This window comes from Monopterus albus, unplaced genomic scaffold (assembly GCF_001952655.1).
Source record: "Monopterus albus unplaced genomic scaffold, M_albus_1.0 scaffold69.1, whole genome shotgun sequence".
NCBI classification, from domain to species: Eukaryota; Metazoa; Chordata; class Actinopteri; order Synbranchiformes; family Synbranchidae; genus Monopterus; species Monopterus albus.
In genome coordinates this window covers 2,858,653-2,873,439 of record NW_018127949.1, presented here as the reverse complement: position 1 = coordinate 2,873,439, position 14,787 = coordinate 2,858,653, and the positions used below count along the sequence as shown (strand labels likewise).

Below are 14,787 nucleotides of genomic sequence, written 5' to 3'. Positions count from 1 at the left end.
AGTTTTTTTTTAGCTAGTCACAGGTAAATGCTGACAAGTAGATACGATTATCAGCAGAGTACAGGATTGTCCCAGAGCTTAAGAAATGTAATGTATGTGAATCCTAAGCTTTCAAGGCCGTCTCTTTTACGAGCTAGAAGAAATGCATTCTGTCTCTTCACCAGACCTTCCCAAACATTATTCTCCCTGAGCCACACATATGGCTGTCTGTGTAGCCAGATGGCGGCCACAGAGTTAGGGTTTGGAAGGTTGTAGAGGTGTGAATTATGTAATCTTTTCAAACTGATCTTCGTGTGTGTGTGTGTGTGTGTGTGTGAGAGAGAGAGAGAGAGAGAGACCGAGTGGGTGAGTGAGATCTCAGCATTTGGCTGCAGCTTGTGCACAGATAGCTACCAGGTTTTGGCACTGTGGATTTTCAGGCTTACAGATGAAATGCTGAAAACCCTCTGGGAGTGCAGGGCACACAGGGTGAATGGGTTCACAGTTATTCCTGTTAGTCCTGTTCACTGTAATTAAAAAGATTAGGAAAAGTTAGGTGTTCTTTCTTCCTATTTGTCTTGGGATTGTTGAAAGACAACATGCAGGACATTCACTGTTTATAAATTGTCCTCTGCTGCAGATGCATGGAAAACTGGGATCCAACCACAGCTGTTCCATAATGGACAGGAAACTCCAGTGATCCTCCCCCCTTTCTCTCTGTTGCATCATCCTGCACTGGGATTATTGTATTATGGTGTGTTGTGCACACGTCAGATTTACCTTGATTGCTAGTCCACCTACTTTGTAAACTTTAATTATTCTCTCTCTAGCCTCTAATATGTTTTTGTCTGTCCTTTAATATATTCCCCTGATCTACTACACACTCGGAGCAGACAAAGTCAAAAACAAAGTCCACAAGGTGTCAAAATGCTCATTATAATGCAGACAGCAATCTGATGTAAGAAAGTGTCTGAAGGACTGCTGCAAGTTCATTTGGCTCCATTGAGCTACACCTTGTTACGCTCTCAACCCCAATTGGCATGTCGTCCAATCCAGCACACACCACACACTCCACAACACATTCACACAGCTGGATGGCAGACTTTGTCACTTGATGCCTGGAAGTGCTCAAGGCTCTACGTAATCAGAAAAAAAGGAGAAAAATGAAGAGAAAAGAGGAAAACCTCTTTGACACCAACTCACCACAATGGTGAAAGCCTGTCTGCATTTACCTCAGTGCTGCTCCCAGTAATTGAAGAGAAACCCAATAACCAGCCTACTGTGCAAGAAGTGGCATGTCGTAGTGCTGTTTCACTGCTACGTTCTGCTGCTTTTAATTTATTTGTGGACTGACATTTAATGTTTAAAACTTTGTTTTTGGATGCAGTTCATCATAAAATGGTTTCAACAAGTGTTACTGTTGAAGTTTATATTTTCCTGCACTTGTGTTCCTACAGGGTATATGACCATCTGTAAAGCTGTGTTACACAGTCATTTTTATGAAAACAGAATCACCCACCTTTGCATCCCTGTGCAGCCTTTAGCCTAATGTGGCTTATTGTTTTGGCTCTCAGGCTGCACAGACTTTATGGTTGAGTGTATCTGCCTCTTATTCAAAATATAAGGTGAGCTAAGGGGTCATTTTTGTAGTCCGTCTACCCCCGGTGGTTTACACTATTTTAATGCAGGTTTCAGGCCCATTCACAGCAGAAAGTGTTGCACAATGATACTGCATGTTCTTGTGAAACAGGCAGTAGTTAAAGCTTAGCAGTTGAAATTAACTAAAGATTTACATCAAAATGAATCGACTTTTTGCTGCCGGTGCGACTGCTCCTTTACATTTTTGTGCTTAGTTTTTAACATGTACTTCATATTAACCTTCATGTATTTGAGCTGTTTGACACACTCAGCTTTGTTATGTATTACTTGTTCTTTTTTCCCTAGGTGTTCTGCTAAAAACTCCGTTGTGATGGGTGTGTGTTATCTTCAGGCTGAAATATGAAATTCAGTTCTATTTGTGAATAATTTAAGAGCACTGAGCGTTATGATTCAACAGCTGGACAATAAATTGTGTTAAACTAGTCAAGATGATGTTTAATTTCTGGCACCATTGTAGGAGGGTTTGCTTGTTAAGTGTCTATACTTCAGACATGAAAACAATGGAAATGTTTTATCTACTAAAATACTGTGGTTGTTGCTTTGTAATTAATTTTTCCCAAACATGTGGTTGGACAAAAGAGAGTGACAATGCAAACCAGTTGCTAAGAGAGCCTCTTTCTGTCTCAGTGCAGTTTTACAGTATGTGTGTATTACAATAGATTAGTCAAAGTTGTTGATGCAGTAGTTTTAATATGTATTTGCCACTGTGCATGCACTTCAGAGGATGTAGACTGATGGTGGAGCTGAAGGCCCGAGGGAGACTAAGATAAATGATGTTAGGTTGCTGCAGGTGGATGTAGTGCAGAAATGGGAATGTTTAATAAGCTGAAAACAGGTGTGTTCTCAGTGGGCATCGAGAGTCACGGTATGATTAATCCAAAAAAATATTAAGAAAAGTTAGAATTCACTGTGTTATATGAAATGTTATAGATGTGCTTAATTTATCAGTGAGTTAATTGCATTGTCGGATCAGTTTGTACTGTATGTTTATGGGCAGGATGAACAAGTGACAGTGAAATGTGGTGAGATTTAGGCCATAAACTACTGAACAAATAGGTTTGCTTTAGTTTTGGGTCCCAAAAATCACATGTTTGTGATTTTCTTATGCCCAGCTTCAATGTAACAAGTAAGCTACTGACAACAGTTTTTGCTTTATGGGAAAAATTTGTTAGTTATGGCCACTAGATATGTCTTAACAACTTTGTTTACCTCTTTTCTCAGATCAAAAGTGGTAAGACAGAGAAGGAGTGTGAGCAGCTGCAGCTGAGGAGCCTACAGTACCTGGAGCGCTACATTTACCTCATCCTCTTCAACACATACCTGCACCTAGAGAAGAAAGACTCCTGGCAGCGCTCCTTCACTCTCTGGATGGAACAGGTACACAGTCTCTGCCCTGTTTGGCCCATTTCCTACTCTGTTATATCAGACTTTGATATTTACATACATATGCATATATGCATTTGAATTTCTTTGATGCAAATGAAATGGCAGAGTCAAATGGCAGGGAATGTGATGGATAACAAGCTAGGACTCCTTCACACCAAACAATACTTATAGATATATACCGCTTAATTAATTGGCTTTTTCTAAATTAAGATTGCATCATAAATGTCAAGATAAAGCTGATTATAATGAGTCTTTCCTTGAACTGCGCTTTCAAATGTACCAGAAAAGCCCTGCCAGATGAGTCATCTGCAAGCTGGGTCTGTGCTGGTGTGCTCTGAGGCTAATTTGCACCTCCACAAAATTGTGGAAGGGTAACAAATCTTGAATCACCCACAGTGCAATGTGTCAGGGCAGTGGTGAAACAGAAAGAAGGTGCTCTGAGGCTAATTTGCACCTCCACAAAATTGTGGAAGGGTAACAAATCTTGAATCACCCACAGTGCAATGTGTCAGGGCAGTGGTGAAACAGAAAGAAGAGATGAGGGACAGTTTTTTTTTTTTTTCAAACTCAAGTTCGTGAGATTGTGAACTGGTTGTCAGAGTTTCATTTGGGTTTTCCTCCAGGAATTTACAAGCTGGTTCTGGTTATATTGTGACCTGGTTCTTCACACACTGAACTTCATAATGTCTCAGCTGTGTGTTTTTGTTGGTACATTAGTTGTTTGGCCAGCTGTGCCCCTACAGTAAAGTTGAGAATTTATGTGCATTCCAAGCAAATGAGTAGTTTGTAAGTGGTACCCAACACACACATTTTTGTTCTATAGCCGTGATAACACTCACTGACATTTCCTAACTCCTTACTTTAACCTTAACCATGACAACTAAATTCCCAACCTTAACCCTATCCAGAACCTTAAAACCAAGCAAGAACATCTGCTATAAGCAGACAAGTCTTATAATTTGCAGCATTTTTCTGTTCTTATATGCACACAGATGACCTGTAGAAACATTCAAGAGCCTGGAATGTATGAAAATCACTGAATGAAAGTCTCTTCCTTCTTTTTTTACTGAAGTGGAATAAACTCAAAGAAAAAATATGGAATTCCCAAACAGACTGGAACAATCACTGTAAAAACCGTTGTCACAAAACTATGCATGGTCGATCAGCGCATATTCTTCCTGTTATGAATAGCAAATGTATGTGGTGCATCAGAGTGACTCTAATGGCCTAGTTATTCCATGAGAATGTAAGGGCACACATACAGACAATAGGAAGTCTCTGCTGTAAAGCAGCCAGCACTACTTGTTCTTATAGCATAATATCAAAATATTATCTCGGGATATGTCTGTATTTTATACTTTAGATAGTTTTTTGTGTTGCTGGTATTCCTTTTCTTTCTTTCTTTCTTTACTTTCTTTCTACTGAACTTGTCATGCCGTGACAAAATACTCAGGCAGTTGTGCACAGCAGTTTGTTCTCTTCACACCTCGTCACAAATTGTATATGGGAAATTGCTTTTTCACAAAGTAGTAATTTAGACACATTTTATGATACAAATAGCATGAAGGAAGAGGAAACGTTTCACCTGAAAGAATCTCAAAAAAGGAATGATACTGGTAAATTGTGCTTGTTCTGCCTTTTTAAGTTATGTATCAGTCACTTAAGGGGTTTTTCCATTATAGGAATCTACCAAAACATATGGCTCCGAGTAACGCTCGTCACAGCTTCTGTGTTTATTTCCACTACACTCAACCTGCTTTGGAGGTGCGTTCTATGAGCTAAATTTCAGCATCCCAAAGGAGGTAGTACTAAAAAGTCAAGTACCAGGAGTGTGTGTGCACAGAACAGTCACCAGTGATTGGTTAAATGTCCACGTCTTCACATCTCAAGCATTAGCATTACAAGCACTATGTGTAAACACACAGCTGACTGTGTGCAAGGGGAGCAGCCCCTCCCTCCTCTAAAGAGAAACCGGCAAAAAGAAAAACGAAGCAGGATGGTCCAAGTCAACCCAGAGGCCATGCTTGGTGATGGCTAAGGGAAGTACGAGTTATACTGCCTGTTAGGTTCTGACAGTGGAAACACAGCAATAGTGTATATTTGTAACTGTTGAAAATCCTAGCCCCTTTAAAGCATCTGTACAGTTTAAGTCTTGTTGGCACAATTTTCTTACCTGAAATTGTAGTATAAGTATGTTTCATATACTGTAGTTTCATTATTTAAGTTTAGCAGCTTAAGAGCAGTCATTTATACAGTGTATTTCTAACCCCGCTGTACACTGACACTGATTTATAAATACATTTTCATTTGTATTAGTGGTTCTATTAAAACCGGCTGCTCATAAATAATAACCACTGTCATCAGTCTGTTAATAATCAGCTGTGAATTTTCTGTGATGGGGGAGCGTTATTAACAGAGCTGGCCTTGTGGCACCTCACAGGTGTCTTATGATGCACTTTTGCCTCCATATTTCCATATTTGCCTCAAGTTTTCCTGTATCTCCTGGAACACCTGGGGCCATGTCTTAGCAGGACAGCAAAAATGACCCACTGTGTCCTTTAGATGAGCCAGTCAGCTGTCACCTCCCTGGCAATTACTGGGAAGGTTTCAAGGGAAATGTTGAACAGGCCAGTATATCACAGCCATCCATCAAGTGCACTGTGAAATATCATTCAGATGGCACCACAATACAAACAAGACACTTTCTGTTGTGGGACAGATTGAAAGACAAAAAGATACAAATGCTTATAAAGCCATATGATGTCACTGTTGTTGTAGTGGCAGAGTTATTGCTGTGATTTATTTTTCTTTGATAGCTCAGCTCAGTTTGGTTATACTCTTTGAGTATGCTGCTAGAGATTTTATAACACATTATAAGGTTAATAGTTAGTAACTAGGCAGGTGACAGAGGTTACGTCCTGGCCACGTACTCTTAACTCCTTTGTTTTCACAGGATGATGTTAAATTAAGAATGCAGGGATCTGAAATCATTACTACCACAAATTAAAAACTCCAGTCTTCCTATTACTTGATAACTGTGCTGGTGTGTACAGACATTGTTAGTACATAGAATTTAATCCTAGTCGTCTCACAGGCTGTTTATCTAAAAATAGTCATTCCCCAAAGCCTGTGATATAGCAGGTGTGTAGTAGCCCTTCAAACGGTCCCCCCAGGACCAAATTCGTGTTTAAATCACATTTAATTAAAACAGTCATTTTAATAAAGAAAAAATAATCGAAGACAAATTGTGTAAGAAAGTCTGGCGACATACTATATATGATGGATTTTCCACCACCACTATCAGTGTTGTCGTGTTTACTGGCCCAGTTGCAGCAGAATTTGACAGAGGACCGACCAATCTGACCCAAACCAGCCCGCAGGCCCAATCATTAGCCTGTCACCAGTGACCGTGGCAGGATCATTACTGACAAACTGCGATGCCAGAGGCGGCAGTCAGGCATCATTGCCATCGCTGGTGATGCATGTGAAGCTACAGTTACACAACCTGCCAGGGCTGAGCAGTACATTCTGCTTTGCATATTACAGTAACCTCATGCATGTGTGTTTGCATGGACTGATTTGATTTCTGCTGTGGTTGAAAGCAGGACAGTGTTCGCAGTCATGCAGGGTGGCCGTCTGTGCCAGCTGATATGGAGGTGGTCTTGTTTGTTTCTTCTGTTCATTAGGACTGTTTGAACCACAGAAACACATATGTGTGTATATATAAGCGTCTGAATTAAATAACGCTTACTGCTGGTCCTTTGTAGTGAGATAAGAGCAGAAACATCACAGGAGTTATTGGAATTGAAATGCATGTATGCTAATCCACTAAACACCGGCAGGACTTGTGTACAGTGCATACCATAGATGCCTGCAGGAGACTTACCCTATCAGTTGTTCCAGCTGTTATGATGTGTGGACCAGAGGCCTCCCTGTCCCCCTGCATCACCCCGGTATGTGCAGCCTTTGAGTTAGCCAGCTGCGGGGGAGACCAGCACCTCCTCACCACTCTGCCCCTGTCGCCACACCAGCAGTCTCACCAGTATTGCTGCCTGTGATGTCTAAAATGAATGACTACTTTTATTTGCTCATACCCAACCAACAAAGTTTTGTTAGATATTAACAGGTGAAAATGGAAGAAATCAAATCATAAGAAACATCTCTGGAGCACTGCTGACATGGCAGCTAGTAGTCAGAGTCAGGGGTGGAAAGTAACTACTGTTTGTGCCACTGCATACTTTGACTTCACTACATTTTAGAGGCAAATGTTGTTCTTTTTACTCCACTACATTTATTTGATGACTTTAGTTACTTTTCATAACCAGGTTAATACAAAACCTACAGTGCAATCATAGGTCTTTATTGATCTCTGGTGGCAAAGTCACAAGCTACCCAGCAGTAATTCAAATTACAACCTTAAAAGGTAGTTAAAATTTGCTCCACCTTTACCAGCTGCAACAATAATGTGATGTACATAACAGTTTCAGTAACTATAATCCAGTAGTATGTTATACGTTCATGTTAAATGTGCTATAAAGAGTAGTTTTACTTCTAGTAATGCACCATGTTTTCAGGCATGCTGGTGTCACAATAAACAGACCTAAAAGAAACTGTCACGGTCTCCAGAGGATGGATTGCCCATGACTTTGGTGAACAGATGGGTGGATGACAACTTTTTGCTGTTTTAAAATTTCACATACAGCTGGGCTATGTCGTAGATGAGTAAGGCCAAGTGTGCTGGTTAACTACACCTACACAGAGTTTTTCCTGGGAGTTCTCCCCACTGACTAATCACTGTGCTGCACCCACTCATTTGTTCCCACTGAAGAGGTCATTGTGCCGTGGAGCTGCTGCTGTCTAGGGCTACATCAGATGCAAACATGCATGTAGTTAAAGGCCAATCATTTAGTGCATGTGTTTGTTATAAAAAGCTGAGTGAAAACCACAAAATAGAAGCTGCATAATAGTTTGCTCACTGGACTGAGGAAGCTTCGAGTCAGTGTTGATCGTACAAAGCTAAAGTCTTAGCTTTAGATATCTATTGTATGATCTGATTTTGTATGGTCAGCAAGTCTGTAATCTAGACCACTCTCTGGTGCCTTGGGTTTGTTTCTGCACAGAACTGGCCAGCTAAGCTATAATCATTGTTCATGAAACAGATATCTTGAAACTATTATTCCAGTCCATTGTTCCAGTATGTCTTTAACCTGACAGTGCATTTTTAAACGTATCCCCAGCAGCACTTCATACCGGATTACTCCACGGCCTCAAGGTCATAACCACATTCATAGTCTTCATTTTTGTTTAGTTCAAAAGTATGCTTCCACAAATGGTGCCCTAATTTTCATGACTGTTTCAACATCTCTCCTCTTGCACATTCCTCTCCACTCCAAAATTTGAAGACTCATTGGCCGCCTGCGGAGGAGGAGAGGTTAAATTGGTGTTTTAGGTCACTTCAGCTCCACTGTCTTGTTCTTTTAATGTCTTGCAAACTAGCTAACCAAGTTCAGCCAAATCCTATATCAAGTCCAGGTTGAGGCTGTAAGCTGCAAGAGATGTCTTTCTCTCATGCCTTTGCCCCTCTGATGTAAAATTTATACACAGATTGATTGATATAAATATATATTCAAAAGACTTGGTTAACACAGTTGAAAGGTCTCTGTCTCTCGTATGCTCTTTTATGAAATGTAGTTGTTGAACATCGCAGTCCAGCTCGGGTTCATCTTCTCCTGCAGAGTAAACTGGGCAAGCTGTGGCACTTCTCGTGGGGTATTCAGTCTTCAAAGGTTTTGCAAAGAAGTCTGTTTCTACTTGGTTTGTTTGTGTTATCCGTCTTGTTTTGCTTTATGGTCAGATGTTTCTGGTTGTCTATGGTTTTTCCCATCAGTCCTATGGCGTTTGACAGCCACAGTAGACCATGAGTCGGCGTGACCTGCTGCTTAACACGGACATTGACCTTTCCTGAGAAAAATCTTTCCATGTTCCTCTCAGTCCCCAGTCGGTAATGACTCACCCAGAAAAACTGAATAATATATACTGATGTCCCATTACTGTACTTATGTATAATAATGAGGTAATCTGTTTTCAGTTCACTACATTTCACTGGTTAACATTTTACTTCGGCTTCAAAAGTGAAGGCTTGTACAGATGTTCTTCAGTGATAAATGGACTGAATTTGTATAGCTCCTTTAACCAAAGCATTTTACAAGTTGCCTCTCACACAGGTGGCACAGGTGGAACCAGCAGGAGGAAGTTGGAGTTCAGTGTTTTGTGAAGTTTTGTGATTAGCTTCCTGGTGTTGGAATGATGCTGTATGTTTTGCCTTCACATCATACCTGCTTTCACCAGCACATGGGAGGATATTCTTGGCTATGCTGTGTTTTATTCCACTTATTAATTAATCTGACAGTGGATATCTTGTATCTGCAGATCGCGTGCACGGTGCCTGCAGTTTGACTGCAGACATTTGTCACAGGTCTCTCTCTCTCTGTCCCTGTTTCCTCTCTGTCTCAGTGACCGATTTGTAAAATACTAGCAAAAATGCCTAAAAATACTTTACTTAAGGTTTCCATGAAGGAGTACTTCTTCACCTTCCATAAAGTTTGGGACTTAAATGAAAGAAGCCAATGCTCAACATAGCCTGCCTTTTATTTTTAGGTGTAGGTTGAGCTCTGATACTGATGTTCCCTTCTACAGTTCATCTTATCCCACCATGCAGCTCAGTAACATCTTCTGATAACCATGAAGACATCAGACAGTCCCCGCCAAAGCCACAGAAGAAAATCAAATGGTCACAAGCTAAATATTTCTCTTTAACACTTAAACCAAACTTGATGTGTAAAAGTGGTGAATTTCCCCTTTAAGTAAACTAATTCAGGATATTTCTTCTACCACTTCTTCTTGATTCCAAACCCACTCTAGAAACTTTAGTTCCAATGTAACAGCTGCACATGTAGGAAACAATCCGATAACATGTTTTAACTCTGAAAAAGCATCAGGGAAACTGTTTGTGTGGCCACAGTGGAGAAATCTAATGGCCGACTGGCTGCGCTGCATGCTCCTCAACATGTTGTGTGTTTCTGTGTTAGGTGGCTGCCAGAGCTGGAGTTTATGACATCCTCAACCAGCTGGGCTTTTCTGAGTTTGAAAACCCGAGGGACACGCCACTGGCCAGGCTGCGCTGCCGCTGGCAGCAACAGAACATTCAGTCACTTCCTTTCCGAGGGGAGTTCATCTGAGAGAGGATCACTGTGAACACACCAAAACAGTACTGTGCTTTTCTGAATAGACATTTAGGAACATTGCCTTCTATATTTACCCCTGTATTGTCCACATTTCTACGTCATCTTTTGTTTGTGTAACTGCTTTTTCTGTTCAAACTTGGCAATGTTAACATTGTGTAGGTGTTTTAATATTAGGTTAGCAGAGAGTTGCTCCTATATTTGTACCTTTGCTGATTTTTAATCAACGGTAGAACATAGAATTTCAGTCTGATAATTTGTTGTTTTTCGAGGTTTAAAAAATTCAGCATTTTAAAACTTCATCCATAACTAGGCTAAAGTTAAATGTTAGAGGAGAAAAGTAAAATCCAATCTGTCAGCCAACAATTTTGGTTGTATGTCACAACTGTTTGCTATTGTGTGACCTGATGTTTTTGTTCTCAACACAGCCGTCAGTGGCCAAGGATCTGTTTGACTTGAGGTTTACAATTTTTCAGAAGATTCCCTGTGTTTATATGAAAGCTGATGTTATTTAAAGGTAATGTCTTTTTGAATTTATAAGGGAGCTTTTCATTATCAAAGCTTATTGAAATGCTACAGCATAACTGTGATGTGTCCCCCTGTTGTACCTGTTTTTTTTTTTACTTTACATGTGTCATACAGGTTCAAACAATACAACATGTCAGGATTTTTTGGTTTGATTTTACTCTGAAGGTGTCTTTACCTTCTGAAACAGCCTTCACTTTTCATCCCCAATGGTTTCCTCTGAAGTTACATTACGCTTGATAACCACGCTGTTCAGTAGTACTCCTCTACCTGTAAGCCAACTTTGATGTGTAAAACTGACAGACTTCCCTTTTAATCAGCTCGGCTGTCACACACCTCACGGCCCCTTTCTCTGTCCCGACATCAGTCTGTCGGCAGGAATCCAATTATACATCTGACTGTAAAATGTATGGTTGGAAAGGGGCAGGCCAGCAAATACTTGGTGTAACCCAGGATTAAAAAAAAAAAAAAAACGCTTGGTCTCAATTCATGAACGATACCCTTTAACAACTGCAGTTCTTGTTAGCGGCATCAGTGGCAGCAGATAAAAGCTGCATGATTCATTGTTCAGGACAATGAGTTATAATTACACTGTCAGACAAACAGGGCAATAGTTAGACCATTTCTGCCATTTAATTCCAGCTTTTACTGTGCAGTATTTCTTAAAAAGTCCTAACACATTTTGAGTATTTTGTCATTCTAAAGGTTTGCTAATTTGTGTTTAGTTGTAAAGTTAATTGTAGCTTAAAGTGTACTTAAAGATTCATGAATGCTGACTTAAAAACTGAAAGATAAGAGAAAAAAAATCAAAAATCTTTCCTTTCGATGCTTCTCGTCCTGATTTGTTCTGTTCTGTCGTTGCGTCAGATGATTTTCACTGTATATAACTGATCAGACCAACTGAGCAAAACAATTTAGAATTCATTTCACATCCATGTGATTTGATAACACAGTGAACATAGATTTACAAAAATACCCTAACATCTTAGCTGCGCTCTTAATTAAAAGTTTGTTTTTTATAGGAACTCAGTAGAAGCAATGTATTGTCTTTTGATCACTGTAAGGACCATTTTCTCTGGGGGGAGGGGGGCTAAAATAAATAACTCAAACTAATTTAACAGCCTTCGTCTGCTTTTGGTATCATTCCATTTTCTGCCTTTCTAAGGAGAAAAATGAAATCCAAGGATTATGTGTCATCTGTGTCAAGGATTTGGATATAAAAGTGCGGATGGATTTTTCCAATCATGGATATTCTGCACACAACGCTCTGCTGTGGGTTGTTTCATTGAAGTTTCTGATCCAGCGATGGAGCCAAATAATTGTTCCTGTCCTTCCTCGGCTTCCTTTCTTTTTCCTCCTTATCTTGTCATCTCTTACTCCAAATACACACCGCTAAGAACCCACTCGTATGTCTGGATGGCCTCTTTGTTTTGTATTAATGCCAACCTCAGAGAGCAGAGCAGGTTATGAGCATCAAGCAGCGTACCTTTACACAAAAAACAGCTGAGTCATTGTTGTAATCTTAACATAGTCCATATATAGTAATAAAGAGCTTAGATGGATCAAAAGACTAATCTGAGCTGCCTTTTGAAGTGGACAGGTAAGGTCTTAATTAAAAATAATATCTTCACTCTCAAGAATGGAGGGCTGTGTGGAGATTAAAGTCACTGGCCGGCCCATCAGTGAAGCTCACTTGGCTTTGCTGGCCTGCTTTGAAAGCCTGATATCCTAGATCACTTCCCATATTGTAATTGCATAGCAGGCTTATCTTTTAGAGTGCGGAAGTTGTTAGGATTTTATTGCACCACGGCCTATCCTGGATTATTACAGATGCAAACCAGGTGCTCTAGATTGAAATGCTGCTTTTATGGTTTGGTAAACTCATTTCCTTTTTACATCATCTCAATTTGAGCTTCCGGTAACACTTTAGTTTACATTTCCACCATTTCCAAATCATTTCTTGAAGGTTTCCTGTAAAGAATGTAGTTTGGTACTAATTACAGAAAAAGATAAAGTTCAGAGACTTTTTTTTACTTAGTCCAATGAGTTGCATTGAGTTTATTTTTGTCTTGCACATGAATTTTCATGAAATAAGTAGCTCAATTTAAACCTCAGTATTTGCTGTTCATTTATTATTTGAACTGTTGTGGTTGTTTGTAGACAAATTTCACACATTGCATGTGTAGTTCACCTCCTGGCCTCTGAATAAAAGCTCAAGTTTGTGCTAGCTTAGCATTTAGAAAGAACTAGAAGTGTACCACTCTGTTTTTAACTACAGTTAGTACCAAATTATATAGTTCTGTCCAGGAAACCTACTTAAATGGAATTTACAGACCCCTGTTTTTTAGGGAGTTGGAGGTGTCTAGGAGACGTATTGGTAAAATACACACTTTTAGAAGAGCACAGGGTCTGTGAATTTCTCTTAACTTTTCCTACAGAGACGAGTTGAAACAACATGCGGATATGGAGTTGGGCTATTCAGCATGTGGCCAACTTGACTCCAGGTCAAGATAAGCACAGGACATGAGGACCACGCTTGGATGATATAGCAGCCCCTTTGCCTTTGAAATACTTTCCAGACTCATTGAGATACTCCCCAACGTGAAACTCAAGCTAGCGGTTCTGAAGGATCCCGAGATTATGGTAGACAAAGAGCAGCATTGAGAGGTGAGCGGTGAGACGGGATGTAATGAACTTCATGTGAAAAACTTCCCTCTGCAGATGAGAGGGCTGCTCAAGAAAGGAGGCCTGGTGCCGGTGCAAGGGTTGCAGGGGACCGCTGCTGACCTCGGAGCATTATGAACACCTCAGGGACACGTTTGTGCTCTCAGCCCTCTCAAGGATTTAATCCACAGTAACATATTCTTAAATCTGCACTGGCAAATGCATGTCATTTATGTCTACAGGAGGCCTTTGTTTACTGTGGGCAATAAGACATCCCATCAACTAAGATTTCATTATTTAGAGGTCCCAGGTGCAAGTGGCTATCCTTTAGCTACATAAGAAGAGCGATGTCCTAAAGTGCAGCAATTGGTGACTCATAATGTAAAAGCAGAAATGCCTCCAGTAAACCTGCACATCTGATTAAATGTGAGACCTTTAATGCGAGTTCTGCAACTCACCCTGTTTGATAACTGACCACAATATTATAGCTGAGAGCTGAAGGTTAAATGAACTCAAGCTATGACCTGGTGGTTAAATTCAGAAAAGTCTGTGACAGCAGACATTGCATGTTTACACACCTTGAAAAATTAAGGTTTGTACAATCAAAAGGACAATGATACAAAGTAACATTTTTGTTTCTTACACATTTTAGTAAAGCTTAAATGTTTTAAGATAGGTATTTAAGGTAAGTAAGCGACAGCCCTGGATTTGCTAAACTTCTCCAAGTGTATTTTATTGTAACAACGATGCAGCTAAGGTGCTTAAAACCATACTTCCCTGAAACTAATCATGTTTTGTGCCTAAATTTAAACTGACCTCAATTATAGCATTGTAGCATTTTAACCTAATACAATGTTGTGATTTTTTTTTTAACATTGATTTCAAGGTTTGAGAAGGCACAGAGGAATTATGTTGTACTGCGAAAAGTGGTGTCAAATCTGGAAATGCTCTCCTGTGTCATCTTGGACATATGAAGAAATGTTTAATTTGGTAAACTAGTTTCCCCAAGACTTACATCTAACTCTTGACAAGAAAGTGTCTCCCAAAAATGTCAAACTCTTCCTTTCACTTTCCATTAAATTCTAATTTAAAACAGTTGTATAGTTTTATATGAAAAAAACAAAAACGGCATAAAACATTTTGGTAATGAAGGTGAACTCTTTGACACAAAGGCAGTTTAGTGACACATATACAGTACAGTAGATGTGCTTTTGCAGCTGGACATACAGACAATACTCCCACACTCAAAGATCAAGTGAGTCATCAAGTCTGACCAGGGCCATAACTTGGCGCTCATCCTGAAACTTTTAGTCCCAAATCCCTCCATGCATAT

General features: G+C 39.9%; 1 protein-coding gene across 7 annotated transcripts in view; it reads left to right on the top strand.

Moving 5' to 3' along the window:
- pald1a (phosphatase domain containing paladin 1a) overlaps positions 1-11,135 on the top strand; it is a 55,684-nt gene extending 44,549 nt beyond the window's left edge. For all 7 annotated transcript variants that reach the window (XM_020604976.1, XM_020604979.1, XM_020604978.1 and 4 more), the window contains 2 exons: positions 2,860-3,015; positions 10,113-11,135. In XM_020604976.1, coding sequence (XP_020460632.1) covers positions 2,860-3,015; positions 10,113-10,262 — 306 coding nt within the window. In that variant the 3' untranslated portion in view covers positions 10,263-11,135. The remainder of the gene's footprint in view (positions 1-2,859; positions 3,016-10,112) is intronic.
- The last annotated feature ends 3,652 nt before the right edge of the window (positions 11,136-14,787 follow it).